Here is an 18,050-nt window from a genome sequence, read left to right as displayed (position 1 = left end):
CTATACTGGGTCAGAAGTTTAAACTAGAAGCTGGAGGTAGAGGTACCGATTAAACTTACGGCATAACTACCTAAACTACTTAATGGCCGGAATTTTCCGCTCCCGTTGGTGGCGGTCATCATGATGGGTGTGAGCGGACAATATGGCGCGAGAAAGCCAAAAATTGGTTTTACGCCGTCATGATATCAGTTTGTGATTGTCCACTCTGCCTGTCAATGGTGGGCTACGTTTCCTGCCACCCAACATTGGAAACATAATTTTAATGCATTGGCATCTCATCATAGTGTCCGCACACCGGAATTATCCCCACATCAGATTTACCTCCCACGTTGGCTTGACTTCAGAATGGCATGATTTACAAGTCCCTTAAAAAGGCGTGTACCTGGCGAGCTGAACTTCGAGGGGAACCCGGAGGTGAGTGCGCACAGCCTTGTGCAGTGCTCGCTAGGATTACCCGTAGGACGTCGAGGAAGAGGCGCTGCACATTCGGGGGGCCGTGGGGGGAGCGGGGTTGAGGGGGGTGGAGGTGGAGGTGCACAGGCAAATCACTTTTTCCCAGCTGGCTTTCAGTGTCCAAAATGCAGCAAGACCTGGACAAAATCCAGGCTTGGGCTGACAAGTGGCAAGTAACATTCGTGCCACACAAATGTCAGGCAATGACCATCTCCAACCAGAGAGAATCCAACAATCTCCCCTTGTCGTTCAATGGCATTACCATTGCTGAATCCCCCACATCAACATCCTGGGGGTTACCATTGACCAGAAACTGAACTGGACTAGCCATATAAATACTGTGGCTACAAGAGCAGGTCAGAGGCTAGGAATAGTGCAACGAGTAACCCACCTACTGACTCCCCAAAGCCTGTTACCATCTACAAGGCACAAGTCAGGAGTGTGATGGAATACTGCCCAGTTGCCTGGATGAGTGCAGCTCCCACAACACTCAAGAAGCTTGACACCATCCAGGACAAAGCAGCCTGCTTGATTGGCACCCCATCCATAAACATTCACTCCCTCCACCACCAACGCACAGTAGCATTCTTCTGCAGCTGAGACCATTCAGCAGCAGCTCCATTGACAGGCTTGGAATTGAGCCTCTGAAATATTTCTGCCCTCTCAAGGAATGCAAAAGCATGAATGTGCCACCAAATGCTCCAGGGCTTTTCACCCCTCGTGTGCAGACTGCAAATGAATGTGCATTTTAGGGGACAGCAGAGCAATCTCCTTATGAAAGGTGGCCATGGTGCAGTCACTGGTGGAGGCGCTCAGAGCCCCTTGCAATGTCTTAATGAATATTTGGACCAGTCTCCCTCATGGTTCAAGCTAACAGTGCAGCCTTGCAATGGGGGTGAGGAGAATGCTTATGCCTGAGCTGAGAGCATGACCAACGACAGCTCAATATGGCTCTTCAACAGAATATGCAGGAGCCTCAGCCATCCCTTCTTCCAGAGGGTGCTGCTCCTTCCTCTGCGCAGCTAGGTGCCTCAGTCACTCTCTTCTCTGTTGTCTCTGATCTCTGTACGCCACAAGTCATACAGTTAGTTCACCAGGCTCCATGCTCCTGATGTACTCCCCTTGCAGGATGAAACAGAGGGACGTATGTGTTAGCTTGGGTGCTATAAGATCCTCTCTTGGTTAAATCTGAAGGCCCCTTAATGCATCCCAGGGAGTGCTGGCCACGACTTGGATGGCCAGAATTTAGTGTGCTGCATGACTGCCCGAAACCCCAACCACCTCTGCCCAACTCCACCTGTCCGATTGGTGGCAGCTTTGCCCAATGGACCGCGTCTTGTGCTCTCAGCTCAGGCACAGGCATTCTCCTGAACCGCACTGCAAGCCTGTGCTGTTAGCTTGAACCATGGAGGAGACTGGTCCAAACCTGGATGATGAAATTGCAAGGGGCTGAGAGCGTGTGCACCAGTGACTGCTCCATGGCCAGCTTTAGCAAGGAGATTGTACAACGTGCCCAGTCGTCCAATTGTTCTGCAGTCCACTAAAACGCTCATTTGTTTGCAGTCTGTGCCTGAGGGGTGAAAAGCTCTGGAGCACTTGGTGGCACTTTGATGCCTCTGTGTTGCTTGAGTGGGCAGATAATCTAGAGACCAGACTCCACTCATGTCAATGTAGCTGTGCCTGAGCCGTCTGCAGAGGAATGGTCACTTTATACAAGGTGTCCCTAATGCGTGGCCGCTTCCCTCACCCCCACCCCGCATGTGCTTGTGCACTACCGTCAACCCTTCAACCACAGGGCAGCCCTTGCCCCCACCCCCAAGTCGCCTCAACCGTGAGGCAGTCTTTGCTGTGCAACATTACTGTGCACTCATCTCCCAGATCCCTTCAAAGTGCAGCCCACCAAGTGCACACCTTATATATGCTGTTGTGAAACACGTCGGCGTGACTGTGGGCAGACAATCCAGTGTGGGTAGCTGATTCCAGCAGGTGGCCTTATAATGATATGCAGATGTATTACAATGAGGTTCCTGATGTCCGATGGCCAGAAACACAGCCCGCCATCGATGGGCAGAACGGGTGATTGCAAACTGGTTTCATGACGTTGCGAAACCGATTTCTGGCCTTCTCACCAAATTGTCCACTCATGCTGCCGAACCCGCCCAACGTCAGCAGGTACTGAAAATTTCACCCATGGTTGCAAAAGGACCAAGGCTGAGAACTGAATATTCAATGGTATTTGTCACTTTGGAAGGATGGGAAGAAAGAAAAAGGATTGTTGCCTGGTGGTGCAGAATTTGAGTATTGCTGAAAATAAGAGTCATGTTGTCAAAGCTTTTCATCTTACACTCATCAGGACAGATACAAGAATGCCAAATTTCAAAGGGAGCAACAATTTATACTGCATGAGAAAAACATTGGTTATAATCTTCCAAAATCCCTTAGATTCTGGAAAGGTCGCAGCGGACTGGAAAACCAAAAATGTAACACCTCTAGTCATAAAAGGATGGAAAAAGAAATTGGGAAACTAAAGGCCTGTTAATCTAATATCTGTCATTGAGAAAATGCTGGAATCCATTGTTAAGGAAGTAGTGGCTGGACATTTAGAAAATCATTATACAATCAGGCATTGTCAACATAGTTTTATGAAAGGGAAATCGTGTTTGATGTATTTATTTGAGTTATTTGAGGATATGACAAGCAGGGTGTAACCAGTAGATGTGGTGTATTTGGATTTCTAAAAGGCATTTGATAACGTACAGCTTAAAGGTTACTACGTAAGATAAGAGATCAAGGTGTTGGGAGTGATTTATTAGCATGAATAGACGATTTGCTGACCTGCAGGGAACAGAGTCAGGATAAGTGGTCATTTTCAGGTTGGCAAACTGTTGTGTGGCGTGCCACACAGGTCAGTGCTGGGCCTCGACAATTTACAGTCTATATTAATGACTTGGATGAAGGGAATGGGTGTATTGTAGCCAAATTTCTTGATGTACAAAGATAGGTAAAGTAAATTGTGAGGATGATACAAAAGAGTTTGCAAAGGGATACAGAAAGATTAAGTGAGTCAACAAAAATCTGGCAGATGGAATATAATGTGAGATTGCACACTTCGTTGAGAAGAATGGAAAAGCAGAGTATTATTTAAATGGATGGAGACTACAAAATGCTGCATGCAGAGGGACCTGAGTGTCCCTGCACATGAATCAGAAAAAATCAGCATGCAGGTACAGCAAGTAGAATATTGACCTTTATTGCAAGGGAGATGGAGTATAAAAGTAGAGGAGTCTTGCTATAACTGTACAGGGCATTGGTGAGACTGCACCTAATGTACTGTACAGTTCTGTTTAAGGTGGGATGTAATTGCATTGTAGGCAGCTCAGAGAAGGTCAGCTAAGTTGATTCCTGCAATGAAGGAGTTGTCTTATGAGGAAAGATTGAGCAAGTTGGGTCTGTACTCATTGGAGTTTAGAAGAATGAGAGGTGATCTCATTGAGAGGGGGAATCTCAAATTTGGAGGCACAGATTAACGCTAAGGGATCTCCCATTTCAGGCTGAGATGAGGAGGAATTTATTCTCAGAGGATCGTTAGTCCGTGGAATTCTCTTCCACAGAGAGTAGTGGAGGCTGGGTCATTGAATATATACAAGGCTGTGTTAGACAGAGTTTTGATCTACGAGGGAGTCAAGGGATAAGGAATAAGTCAGGAAAGTGGAGTTAAGGCATAATCAGATCAATCATGATTTTATTGAATGGCAGAGGGGCCAATTGGCCTAAGCCTGCTCCTATTTCTTATGCTTGTATGGATAACATTTCCTCACCAAACATGTGGCTTGACTCCAGTCCTCATACCTCTATGTTTAGTTGGCATCTAGTATGAAGCCACAATTGCCCATAATAACTGCTTCGGGGCTGGAAGGTGGGGATACCTGATGCAGTAAGGGGAACTTTAATCCATCATTGCTTGCTGAGCAGATGAGTTTGTGCAACATTACTGTTTGTGACATGTGCATGGCAAATACACCTCAGTCAACTGAGTCTCTTTAATTTTCAACCGGGAGCCTTGTAACAATGGAATGTCCCACCAGAGAAGAGAAGATGGCATTTGAGGAAGGAATACCTACCCTAGATTAGTGCTGGGTAAACTTGCGCAAGAAAATGTGATTTGTTTAGAAGAGGTCTGGGGGGTGGGGGTGAGGTTTGGCGAAACTAAGGGGAGAAGAAAGAGGAAAATGAAATGAAGAAATTGTTGTATTACTCTCCTGACCTTAAACAATCAGGTGAAAACCATCAGCCATAAATCTTTGCTATTCTAAACAGTACAAAGAAATTGACATGCCAAATATTTATTAAGTGCTTTTAAAAAATATTAAAGTCAGTACATCCTAACAAAATATATCTTTGAAACCGTGCAGTGAAAATTCATTCCGTTGTCATTTGTTCCAGGTAAAAAAAAAACTCAATAACTAAACTGGAGTGAGGAGAAACATATAGACATTCTAGTTAGTTTAGCGTGTTTAATAGTCCCCATAGCTCCTGATAACTGGCTGAATCTTGTGAAATAATAGCAGGTGTAGGCCATTCTATGATAGCATTCATCTGAAAGGAAACACAATTCAGGATGTGAAACCATCCCTTAAAGTGCATTTTTACATTTATTTAACACTTTATATATTTATTTTGGAAATCTGAAAATTTCCGCCCGCCCACAGATCCCCAGACTGTACAATGTGCAAATTTATATTTCCTACAAATGTAACATCAAAGAGCGTCAATCAACAAACTAATTCGGCTTATAATGAGAGTGGCTAAATCAAAATCACAATACTTGTCACTTTTTTTTGGTTTCTTGATCAATATTCAAATCTTTTCCTTTCTGCCACTTAATGATCTCTTCTTCTAATACTTCTCAGGGATCGTTTTATCCACCTACATGTCTAAATTAGTCATTTATTTATAATACAAAGTTGTTCTGGATACCTGACAGATAACTGTCTGATAGCTGATATCTGTTGGTCTTCAGTAATGAGAAATGCATGAGGCTATGAGCCAAGGTCCTCACTGACGACAATAGTTGAATATTTCCTCCCATAATCTTGACAAACACTGGCCGATTTTAGCATAAGATTTGATTACACTTGCTCTGTATCATTTTTTAGCAAATAATCTCTTACAGACGCTGGTAATGAATTAAAGACTGACTCTTCCACAACAAGGCCACTTGGTTTAAAATTACACCGGCCTAGTTCTTCAGGCAGGATCTCAAACTGGTTTCCAATAAGTTCCAAAAATACAAGGTTCTCCAAATCACCCACTAGAGGTGATAATACTGTCAAGCTGTTCTTTCCCAACAGCAATGTCCGTAGATTGTGGCACTGAAATAGTCCATTGGGTAGGAATTCTAGCTGTAAAAGAATACCAAGTTGGTAAAGAGTCATTTGGGCTTAGGATAATTGCTTCAAACTGTAAACTTTTACTAGATACAGATATACATAGAGCATAAATGCCTCTTAATTTCACATCAAGCTATAATGTAATGTTTAACATTAAAAAAGCATCATGACAAAATAGTTCCAAATGGTCATTGGAATAATATCTAACAGATGTGGCATTAAAGGACTTTAAATTAATTAAGTATGCACAACTATGATTCCAAAATTTATTTTGTCCAAGAAATAAAACAGAATCTCAGGTTGATGCATCACTGGTTGCCATTGATCCTGTCACTTTATTTGAAAAGCATTGACCAGACGTTCGAAGCATCTCCAACAGGAAGGATGGGGAAGTTAGCTAAAGCTGTCTCTAGCTTTTGTGCACTTGTAATGGGCATGCAGGGGTTAGGTATTATACTAATAACCTGCAGTCATAAGTTTGAATCACACACACACACTCTTGGCAAGTTGTAAGGCTGAATTCAATACTCTCTACACAGTTGATACATTTAAGGAAAAGCTAGATAAGTGCATGAGGGAAAAAGGAATAGAAGGATATGTTGATAGGATGCGATGAAGTAGGGTGGGAGGAGGCCTGTGTGGACCATAAGCACTTATGGAGACCAGTTGGGCCACATGGCCTGTTCCTTTGCTGTATGATTTGATGCAATTTTATTCACTGCATCTGGTGGAAAATAAAAAGCACGAAACCAAACCCCAACCCATTTCCAACTTGCCCATAATAGAGGCGGTACAGGGGATGCTCACACGAGGCGGGTTAGTCACCAAAATCTTTTTAAGAAGGCAGTGTGCCTCCATTATAACTAATGTCTTTTGTGTAATTCAGGAATCCTGGCAGGTTAAAAGAGACACAAAGTGCCGGATCCATGAGGGAAAGGCCTTTACAGCACTGCTTGTGGGTCAGGAGGTGTAGGAGTGTTTCTTTCAGAACCAGCAGGCTTACTTTTTAAACACACCATGATTGGCCTTCACACACAAACACAGACCCTCCCCTGATGTTTGATTCCCCTCCAGCAATTCCCAATCCTCCCAAATCTCCCCGCAATGTTAGGTTCCCCTACAATATAGGACATAACTGTTGTTTGCCTACCTCCATCCCTGCCGCCCGCCCCCTCCACCGCTGCTGTTTTGGAGCCTGACCTCCAGTTAGCCTGTCATTCTGGTTGGCTTTCAGGCAAGAGGCCTGTTGAGATCATTAAAAATGATTCCCATTGTTAAATTTGGAAGTACCTGCAGGAAGCTCTTGTTACCAGTGAACAAAGGAAAATGCAATGAAACCTGGGAGCCAACTGACCACTGTCAAAGGGTGCTTTAGAAATAAAGAAAATGTATTTACCAAAGCCCATAGCGTAGGATGGAAATAAGGCTGAGGTAAATCAGAAAGTGGTGATCAGATGACACTATGGTTGATATTTAATGGAGGCAACAGGGAGCCTAGCCCACCAGCTGGAGAGCCAGCAAGACCTCAGCTCCTTTGGGAATGTCTGCCGAATTAAGTGCAAATCAAGTACTTATCTAGGCAGCGGTGGGGATTCCTCGGGACCAAGGATCCTGGGGCAGAAATCCCACCCCCTGAGAGCAACTGGCTAATCAAAGGCTATCAGTTGTACATTGCTCAGCAGCATCATTGGGGAAGCAGTGGCTGCTGTTGGTAATGCACCTGTCCAAGGCCCAGGATCAGCGAGGGGCCCACAGGTGAGTGATGACTGGATGGTTGTCACGGGATGGGGTTCGCAGTGGGGGGAGGAGAAGGGTCAGCAGCAAGAGCTGGCCCTCAGTAGGCACCCCCTTCCCAATGCTGGGCCCCTCGATCAGGCATTGAGTCCATTTGAAGGAGGGATTTTACCCACTCCACCCTGGAAGCCTGCAAACAACCAGAACAGGGTTTGCTTTTCTGGCTTCCTGCATGGCGAGTCCCCCACCCGCCAATGAGTTCATACAACCAGCAGAGGGACTAAGCCCTTAAGTGGACATTAATTGCTCTTTTAAGGGCTTCAATTGGCAGCGGGACAGGAAGGCCATCCATGGGCTTTCCCATCATGGATTTAATCAGGGCAGAGGTGGGAAGGTGGCCTGGTCCCCAGCCGCTACCCTCCCACACGATTAAATGCCTCTGCCTCCACCAGACACAGTGGAGGGCATTAAATTCTGCCATATGTTTGGATTTTAAAAACCTGGAGGTCGCAGAAGAAGATAACACTGAGGGGAGGTAAGTAGTTCCATAGTTTAGAGGTCCTGGAATTGAATGAATCTGAGTAGGGGTTCAACAAGGCCTGGGTGTAGGATGGACGACGAATGGACTGTAGGATGGACGACTGGTTGGTGCATCTCAGCTCAGAACTGACAAAAGAAGGGGTAGATATTCATCTTCACTGCCTGCGTTGTAATTTGGCTGGGCAAATCACCACTGCATTGTAGAATCATAGATTGGTACAGCACCGAAGGGGGACATTTGACCCAATTTGACTGCACGAGTCTTTGTTAGAGCTACCCAACCAATCCCACTCCCCTGCGAACCTGTCCAATTTTTACTTAAGACCAGGCAGTTTCTATAACAGACAGTCGATCCACATTGCCAATTTTATGCCAGCATAAGAAGTTAAAAATCTACACTAATAATTTTTATGCACATAACCATTTTCAGCTGTGATCACTGAATTTACCAGGTAAAGTATTATAGTCATTAAGGGCATTTAAGGAAGTTCATCAGCCCATTTCCTGTGGCAAAACATCCCATGATCTGACAAGCCTCAAAAGGCTTTAGTCTTTACTCAAAGCCTCTCTCATCATTCTATCACAGTTAAAAATTGAATGCAATTTAATTAAAGATCTCAACCAGAGGAAATAATCTTTCTCTTCTCCGCCCCCCCCTATCAAAAACCTTTCATAATTAAAAAAAAAATTCTATTGAAACTGCTTATTTTGGTAGCTCAACACTGTGGTAGAAATGTCACTCGCAACATGGGAGGCCAGGGTTTATAAGAACATAAGAAAATGGGGCAGGAGTAGGCCATTCGGCCCCTCGATCCTGCACTGCCATTTAATAAGAACATAGCTAATATGATCGTGGCCTCAACTCTACTTTCCTGCCTGCCCCCGTTTCTCTTGACTCCCTTTTAGATCAAAGTAGATAAGGTGGATACAGGGAGGATGTTTCCTCTTGTAGGGGAGTCTAGAACCAGGGGACACAGCTTAAGAATAAGAGGTCACCCTTTTACGACAGAGATGAGGATAATTTTCTTCTCTTACAGGGTTGCTAGTCTGTGGGATTCTCTTCCCTAGAAAGCAGTGGAGGCCGGGTCATTGAATTTATTCAAGGTTGAGTTAGAAAGATTTTTGATAGACAAGGGAGTCAAGGGTTATAGGGGGCAGAGAGGAATGCGGAATTGAGACCACAATCAGATCAGCCATGATCTTAGGGAATGGCAGAGTAGGCTTGAAGGGCCGAATGGCCTACTGCTGCTCTGTCCTATGTTCTATGTTCCTAAAAATCTGTCTAACTTAGCCTTGAATATATTTAATGACCCAGCCTCCACTGCTCTCTGATGAAGAGAGTTCCAAAGATTAATGATCATCTGAGAGAAGAAATTCCTCCTCATCTCAGCCTTGAATGGGAAACCTCTTATTCTGAAAATGTGTCCCCTAGTTCTAGGTTCCTCAATGAGGGGAAGCATTCTCTTAGCATCATCCCTATCAAACCCTCTCAGAATCTTATATGTTTCAGTAAGATCACCTCTCATTCTTCTAAACTCCAATGAATACAGGCCCAATCTGCCCAACCTTTCCTTGTAAGACAACCCTTTCATCCCAGAAATCAACCTAGTGAACCTTCTTTGAACTGCTTCCAATGCAAGTATATCCCTCATTAAGTAAGGAGATCAAAACTGTATGCAGCTCTCTCGGTGTGATCTCACCAATGCTCTGTACAGTTATAACAAAATGTATCTACATTATATTCCATCCTCCTTACAATAAAGGCCAACATCCCATTTGCTCTCCTCATTACCTGGTGTACCTTCAATTGCTGTCTAATAAGGACATTTTCCTCTCTGTTTCCATGCTTAACAACACATGACAGAAAGGCTGAAAACTGCCACGTGAGACCCATTGTATAATTAAGATATTCAATGCTTTGGATCTTGTATCGTCTCCCTCATGTATCGTGACCTCAATATGTCGAATGCTATGAGAACTTGTTTTCTTTCAATTACACTTATGTTGAAAACGGTTGATATTTTTGTTGACTGAATGGCCAATGGAGACTGAAGTTGGCAAATTTTCAATGCAACATCAAACGTTACCAGTTTTTTTTTTGAGGAGGGTGGGGTGGGAGTTGCATGTCATTTTACCATATTGAGTCAATTACAAATATAGAGTTCTGTGGAATGCGTTACTTGAACTTCTGCCTAGAAATTTTGGCCAGATTAAGAAGCGACGGGAAGAGAAAAAAAAAAATCATGGCAGCAACAAATTTACAATATCCGGGACCTCAGGAGGCAGGCCTTCCAAGCTCCTCATGAACCAGGGCGAAAGGTGCTAAAGGAATCCAAACCAGAGTTCAGGAAATGGGAGCCAGTACATTTCTGACTCAAGGAGCAGAACGGCAGCTGAGTTGATAACAGCTTTTAGTTGTGCAAAAAGACAGAAGTAGTCCAGAAGACATAACCAAAGCCTTTGAAAAGAAAAACACATACAGTGAGAACAATACGAGGAAACAATAATAAAAGTCAAAGTTTATGCAACAATAATTTCTAATTGTTGTACAGCTCTGTTGGCAATAAGTCACAGTCCTTTTTTCTGGCTCTTGTTCTGGGTGGAGATTCAGACTCTGCTGTTTTTCCAGCTCTTTGCAATGATGAAAAGTCTTTGTCCCTGTGAAGCTTCTCTAATAAACCAAAGGTCTCTGATGTGAATCACTTGCGCCATCCCGGTATAAGGGATAAGGGAATGGTTGTCAAGTTGTAGCTTTTAATTGAACAGTCATGAGTGGGGAAAGGCAACTGGAACAACAAGATCAAATATTCTTGTTTATCTACAGATAGGAAATGCGATGCCATAAGGAAATTGTCACTAAGTGGAAAATGGTTATTTATTGCTCGTGAACAGACCTGCTGTTAAAGGAAAGACTCCTTTATGTTCATTCTGCTCGATGTGACATATCTTGTAAAAGCTTTTAGCATTCTGTTCCAGCCATTGCAGAAGGCTACCCCTAACCTGGCTACTTATTGATACTAGAATGTCAATCTCAAAGAGACAGGATGGGTGGTGTGAGAGCAACAACAACAACTTATATTTACAGAGTGCCTTTAATATAGTAAGCTGTCTCAAGGTGCTTCAAAGGGGCATTATTAAAACTAGGGAGTTATGTTAAGTCTGTATAAAACTCTGGTTCGGTCTTAACTGGAGTATTGCATCCAGCTCTGGGCACCATGGCCGGAATTTTCCAGCCCCTCATGCCAGTGGGATCTTCTGATCCTGCCGATGTGAACAGAGATTTCAATGGCTTGCTGGCCCCACTGTGGATAACCCTCCACGGGAAGGCTGGAAAATTCTGGCCCATGCTTCGGGAAGTGTGTGAAGGCATTAGAGAGGCTGCAGAAAAAATTCAGAAGAACGGCTCCAGGGATGAGGAACTTCAGTTACGTAGATAGATTGGAGAAATTGTGGCTGCTCTCCTCGGAGAAGAGCAGGTTAAGAGGGGATTTAATAGAGGTATTCAAAATCATGAGGGGTCTGGGCAGAGTGGATAGGGAGAAACGGTTCCCATTGGTGGAAGGAGAGAGAACAGGATGGCACAGATTTAAGGTAATTGGCAAAAGAAGCACTGGTAGTATGAGAGAAAACTTTTTCATGCAGTGAGCAGTTAGGATCTGGGATACACTGCCTGAGATTGTGGTGGAGGCAGGTTCAATCGAGGCATTCAAGAAGGAGTTGGATTATTATCTGAAAAGGAAGAATGTGCAGGGTTACGGGAAATGATAGGGTAGTGGCACTAGGTGAGTTGCTCCTTCAGAGAGCCAACACAGACATGAAGGGCCAATAGCCTCCTTCTGTTACTGTTCTATTCTATAAAACAATATATGACCCCGAGCCACATAAGCACATATTAGGCCAGGTGAACAAAAGCTTGGTCAAAAAAATTTAAGGAGTGTCTTAAAGGAGAAAGTGAGATAAGATGGAGAGAGGTTTAGGGAGGAAATTCCAGATCTTGGGGCCTAGGCATCTGAAGGTGTGGCCAACAATGGTGGAGCAATTAAAATCAGGGATACTCAAGAGGCCAGAATTAAAGGCGCACAGAGGGTTTTGGGGCTGGACAAGACTACAGAGATAGAGAGGAGTGAGGTAATGGAGGGATTTGGAAAACAAGGGTGAGGATTTTAAAATCAAGACTTTGCTTGACCTAGAGTCAAGGTAGGTCAGCAAGCAAGGGGTGTTAGGTGAACGGAACTTGGTATGAGTTGAGACTTAGGCAGCAGAGATTTAGATGACCTCAATTTTACTAATGGTGGAATGTGGGAGACCAGTCAGGAATGTGTTGGAATATTTGAGTGCAGAGGTAACAAGAACATGGATGAAGGTTCTAGCAGCAGATGAGCTGAGAAGCAGCAATGTTGGGTGATGTTACGGGGAAGGGAATAGGCAAGCTTAGTGATGGCACGAATTTGAGTTCAGAAGCTCATCTCGGGGTCAAATGTGCCACCAAGATTGTGAACAGACTGGTTTAATCTTCAGACAGTTGCCAGGGAGAGTGATGAAGTTGGTAGATAAGGAACAGAGTTATACCGTGACTTTAACATAGAAAAATGCCTCAAGTTGTTTCACAATGTGTACCGAGGCAAGAAATCAACATGGAGCCAACGATGGAGACATTAGGAAGAAGTGACTAAAAGCTTAGCCAAAGAGATGGGTTTTAAGGGTATGAAGAAGGTGGAGCAGCAGAGAGGTTCAGAAGAGAATTCCAGAGCACCAGGCCCAGAGGGCCAAAGGCACAGCTGCCAATTGTGGGTCAAAAGGGATGAGCAAGAGACCAGAGTTGGAGGAACGTAGAGTTCTTAGAGAGTTGCAAGGCAGGAGAATGTTACAGAGATGGGCAGAGGTGAGGGCATGAAGGGATTTGGATACAAGGTTAAGCTCCTCAGGCCAGTCACTGATTGAAGTAGCCCAATACACTCCAACCAGTTGCATTGCAGTGTGTTATAGGACCCTGATTTGCATTTTAAATGACCATAATGGCCAGAGGAACAGTGGGAACAGAGCAAAGGTCAGTCCCCCAAATCTTCTGGGCACGACTACCCCTTTTCTGCTGGATGGAAAGCCTGAAAATTCAGCTGTCTGACAAGTTGTTTCTTCCTAATGCTTCAACATAGAAAGTGCTGAAGTGCTGGGGTAGAGCCTGAAGTCACAATCTTGTATCTGAACGGTCATGAGCAAAGTGCATTACAGCTAATGAAATCTTTTTTCAAGTGTAATCCTTATTATAAATTAGGCAGCCAATATGCACACAGCAAGCTCCCACAAACAGCACTGTGATAATGACCAGATAATCAATTTTACTGCTGTTGAAGGATAAATATTGAGTGGAACACGAGCGCAAACTCCTTTGCTCTTCTGTGCAGTATTGCCACCTCCACCTGAGAAAGAAGACAGGACCTGCATTTAACATTTCCCCTGAATAACAGCACCTCCAACCGTGCAGTACTCCCTCAGTACTGCACTAAGGTATCATCCTAGATTTTGTGCTCATCTGTCTATAAAGTGGGACTTGAACATATGACCCTGGGCAAGAGTTCTACCATGCAGCTAATCTAACACTGGCTACTCTTAGCAGCAATGAAGAAATCAGCCAGATTCAAGAATAGAAATGATACAATGGAAGGTGAATTAGCGTCTGTGGATTCATACATCATGCAGAGGCCAGAGACCAAAGATCTTCAAATAAATTAACTGACACAATTGCACAATACGGTTCCTTTGACAATAACTATAGACGGATTCACTTACATTATTGTTGGATACGTTAAGATATTGAAGATGTTTCAGATCACTGATCTCATCGCCAAAAGAAGTCAAGTGATTATTGCTTAAGTCCAAATATCGTAATTTGTGACATAAAAAAAGTTGTGGTGGTACAGTTTCAATTCTGTTATTGTTAAGGTACAGCTGCTCCAGATTTGATAGTGTCCCAATTTGCACTGGTATATATGCAATAGCATTGTGCCAAAGTTTAAGGCAAGAAAGCCATTTTAGATGCTGGAAACTAATAATTTCTTCTATTGTCTTAAGCCTGTTGCCTTTCAGATCAATTTCACGTAGATTGTACAAGCTAAAAATAGAATGCGGAATGCGCTCTAGGTCACAGTTAAGGAGTTCAAGGTTTGTGAGGTTTATCATATTCTTCAATGTATTGAACACAGTTAGTTTGGTACCTTCATTATCAATAGACAGTTTGTTTAAGAGGAGTCCTGACCCAGTTACCACTGCTGGAATGTGAGGAAGACTATTTTTCATGTATAGAACTTTTAAGTTCTTTAGGTTCTCAAGTCCACTTAAGGACACAAAGTGATTCTTTTCCATTTTTAAGTTACCAGTTAAATGAAGTTCTGTCAGATTCTTTAGACTAAATATCCAACGTGGGGCTTTATCCATGTCAGTGAACTTGATGTACAATGTTTGTAGATTTTCAGATAAGCAATTCAATGCCTGCGGTTCCACTGTGGTTGGTGTGTGGTAAAGGTGCAACTCCTTAAGGTTGGTAAGCTGAGACATTGCTGTTTGGAATTTGGCTTCAGTTAGGAGCTCCAATTTTAGCACTTCAAGTTCTTTCAGTTCAAAGACAGCATCTGGGAGTCCGCTTAACATGAACAGGTACAACTCCATCTTGTCTTGAGGGGTCTTCTGCAGTTTATACCTTAATCTTTCTGCCGTCCACTCCAGATTAAGGTTAATCTGCTTCAATTTGTTTTCACTGACCTCTGAGAGGAAGACTGAGAATCGCTTTGAATAAAGTGGATCATACTGGTCTGATAAGTGAAGAATGAAAGCAAAATCGTTTATAATATCTGGAATGTCCCTGTAGCTACTTTCCTCACGAACAGTTTCAAAAGAATATTTCTTCAGTGAGCGTCTGAGCATCCAATACAGGCTATAGACACTAAGAAATCCATGTAACACAACCAGTATTGCATAAAAAGATGCTAAGAGTTTGAATATAGTTGACAAGGAATGGACACAGTGATACTGTTGATATCCTGTAAATATCTGTATGTCAACATTGCAATTGATATCAAAATGCAACTCAATAATATAATAGGGAATATATGAAATAATAAGAATGAATAGAATGACTTTGAAAATAATCTGTCTCATATACAACTTGTAGACAATATCTTTTTCTTCAACATGTGCTTTGAACTTCTTCACCTTTTCAAAGATGGCTTTTGCTTGCTCCCCTTCCTTTCGGTCCAGGATAGTTCTTTCGGTGGCATCGGTAAGATTGGGCTCCACTCTGTTCACTGTAAGCTTGGTACCCATTTCAAAGTTTAAGGTGGAGAAAGATAGTCTGGACATTTGCTTCGCTTTGCGGTAAGACTGCTTCTCGCCACTGATCTCGACTGCCTCAGACAATGCCCGTGTTGTCCATGGTGAGTCAAAGCACTTGTGCAGAATGGTGATGAAGTGCTCGAGCCTTGAACTGGTGCTGGGGTACTTGAACCAAAAGTTGCTGCAAATCAAAAAGAGCAGCGTCTGCCAGAGCACAAGGTAGGGGAAGAACTTGGAAAACCAATGAAGCTGCTTCTCATAGCACACAGCATCAATGTATGCATACTGTTGCTTGTCGAGAAGGTTCTTTATTCCACTTAGATCAGGAGTATTATTTGCTGAAGTACCAATATTATTCTCCCAAGGGGCCTTGCAGAACTCATTGACAACCACCTTGCAAGGAAGGCATAACATTTTATTCTGAGCAATCTGGAGCGTTCCTCCTAGCAGGGAAATCAAGAGCATCACCATGCAGATGTAATGGCTAAAAACATCCCACCATGGTTTTAATATGCGGTAGGCTGTCTGAGGATCTGTCAACCATTTGAACTCGGACACAGTAAACATCCCAGTAGCCTATGGAGCAAAAGCAGAAAGAAACAAAAGTAATTTCAAACACAGATTGGTTAAAGGTATGAATTCACACTTTGTACCTTGGTTAAGCCAGGGTGGCCAAGTGTCTTCATATTATAAATGTGAGAGTTCAGATCTTACTGACATTCAGATTAGATTGCTCCCTCTCTGGGTGGGTTTTATCATTCCTGAGCTAGACTACTGGAGCAATTGGATACTTGTTCAATAAGGGTTTCCCATTAACATCATTTAGAAAATTCTGGATGAGCCTCCCGGCAAAAGGAGGTAACATAGCAGTTACGAAGCGGGAATTAAACATGGTCAAAAGATTTCACACAGTCACTTGAAGGGAATTCTATCCTTACACAGGAACATTTGACAGTGTCAAAGTCAATTCTTCGTTAAAACTAGATTATCAATTTAAACTTCACTGTGGTCACTTAGTACAATTAACAAAATATGGGTCTAGTTTGACTAAGGATAAGCTATAATTTTAAACACAAGTTACATTTGTAGTCATTTCAGGAAATATAAAGAATAGTGATAATTTTTTTTTTCAAATCCCCCAAAAGACATATTTTAGATAGACAAGGTTAAAATCTCACAAGAGCAAGAATCTATAAGCCTCGCATTTATCAAATAAAAATCTAATTTATATTTCCCTGATAATTCAAATTAATTCTTCTGGAAAGACATTAACTTTTCTTGTCCTGAACTTTTCCAAATCCTGCAAAAGTAGTCAAGATTTGTCTCAAATTAGGGTCAAGGCTAGAGTTAGGATAAGGGTTAGGGTTAGAGTTAGGGTTAATACTGTAAAAGTGTTAAGATTAGGATAAGAGTTGGGCTGGAGTTAGGATAATGGTTAGATCAAAATAAAGGTTAGTGTTTGGGCTAGGGTTATGATAATGGTTAGATTAAAATAAAGGTTAGTGTTTGGGTTAGGGTTAGGATAATGGTTAGATGAAAATAAATGTTAGTGTTTGGGTTAGGGTTTGGAGAATGGTTCAGGTTAAAGTTAAGATGAAGATTAGGATTAGAATTAGGTTTAAGGTTAGGGCTAGGATAAAGTTTAGGGTTTGAATTAGGATAAACATTAGGATTAGGCAAATTTGACATTGCAAGTGGGTTGGTGAGGATGTTAAGGTGTGGGGAGGAAAGGATCAGACTGGCAGCAGGCTTATCGTTTTCGTGTGGGTTCGGGAGGATCCTTAAAAAAATAGAGGAGGAAATTGCAGGAACTCTTGCACAATGCAGAAATCATTGAACACTAGAGAGGTACCTGGGGACTGGAGATGTGGCAAAATTGGCCCAGGAAGCGATAACTACATTGTGGGTAAAGCTGTCAAACCCTTATTGAAAATCATATCATAGAGCACCTGGATAGGAATAAAATCCTAAATGATATCCGACATAACTCCAAAGTTGAATAGTATAAACTGCATAAGGATTTGAATGTAATTGGGATTGGGGGAGACAGGTAACAGATGAAATTCACAATGGAAAAATGCAATGTGCTTCATACTGGGACAAGAAAAAACTCTGCAAAGGCATCATCGTTTAAACAGAAAGAAAATAATATGACCTGAAGATGAAAGAGATCTTGGAGTCTTGATCTGCAATAAGTGAAAGCTGTCACAATGTCTGGGTTTCAGCAGTAGGTGGGCTGAGGCAAGAGTGGAGATGGACAATGTTACAGAGATGGAAATGATGGAGAGTATAAAGGGTAGGAAGCTCAGCTCCAGGTCAGATAGGATGCCAAAGTCTTGATCAGCCTCAGAGAGTTGCTGGGAGATGGATCAAGTCAGTGGTTAGGGAGCTGAGTTGGTGCAGAACAGCAAAGAAAATGGTCTTCCCAATATTTAATTAGAGGAAATTTTGGTTCAGCCAAAATTAATATCAGCCAAAGCAACGTGACAAGTGAGTCAGTGGAGGCATTGAGAGAGGTGGTGGTGCAGCAGAGATTTGTAGAATTTAAGGGGATGAAATTGGAAAGTGCGAATTATGTGCAAGGAATGATTCCTGCACCAAGACAGG

The 18,050-nt window shown here is 42.8% G+C and overlaps 1 protein-coding gene across 3 annotated transcripts in view; it reads right to left on the bottom strand.

Annotated features, from left to right (window-relative positions):
* The window catches only part of LOC144692197 (volume-regulated anion channel subunit LRRC8A-like), a 54,346-nt gene that overhangs the window by 21,161 nt on the left and 15,135 nt on the right, over positions 1-18,050 (bottom strand). The window contains exons 2-3 of one of the 3 annotated variants that reach the window (XM_078560754.1): positions 13,905-16,019; positions 4,973-5,855 (exon numbers count right to left, since the gene is read on the bottom strand). In XM_078560754.1, the coding sequence (XP_078416880.1) occupies positions 5,583-5,855; positions 13,905-16,010 (2,379 nt within the window). In that variant the 5' untranslated portion in view covers positions 16,011-16,019 and the 3' untranslated portion in view covers positions 4,973-5,582. Of the gene's footprint in view, positions 1-4,972; positions 5,856-13,904; positions 16,020-18,050 lie in introns of those variants that run through there. The other 2 variants (XM_078560755.1, XM_078560757.1) reach the window with 2 other exon arrangements.

This window comes from Cetorhinus maximus, chromosome 17 (genome assembly GCF_964194155.1).
Source record: "Cetorhinus maximus chromosome 17, sCetMax3.hap1.1, whole genome shotgun sequence".
Lineage (NCBI taxonomy): Eukaryota > Metazoa > Chordata > Chondrichthyes > Lamniformes > Cetorhinidae > Cetorhinus > Cetorhinus maximus.
Note: the sequence above shows the minus strand (reverse complement) of the source record. Positions and strands in the feature narration are given on the sequence as shown.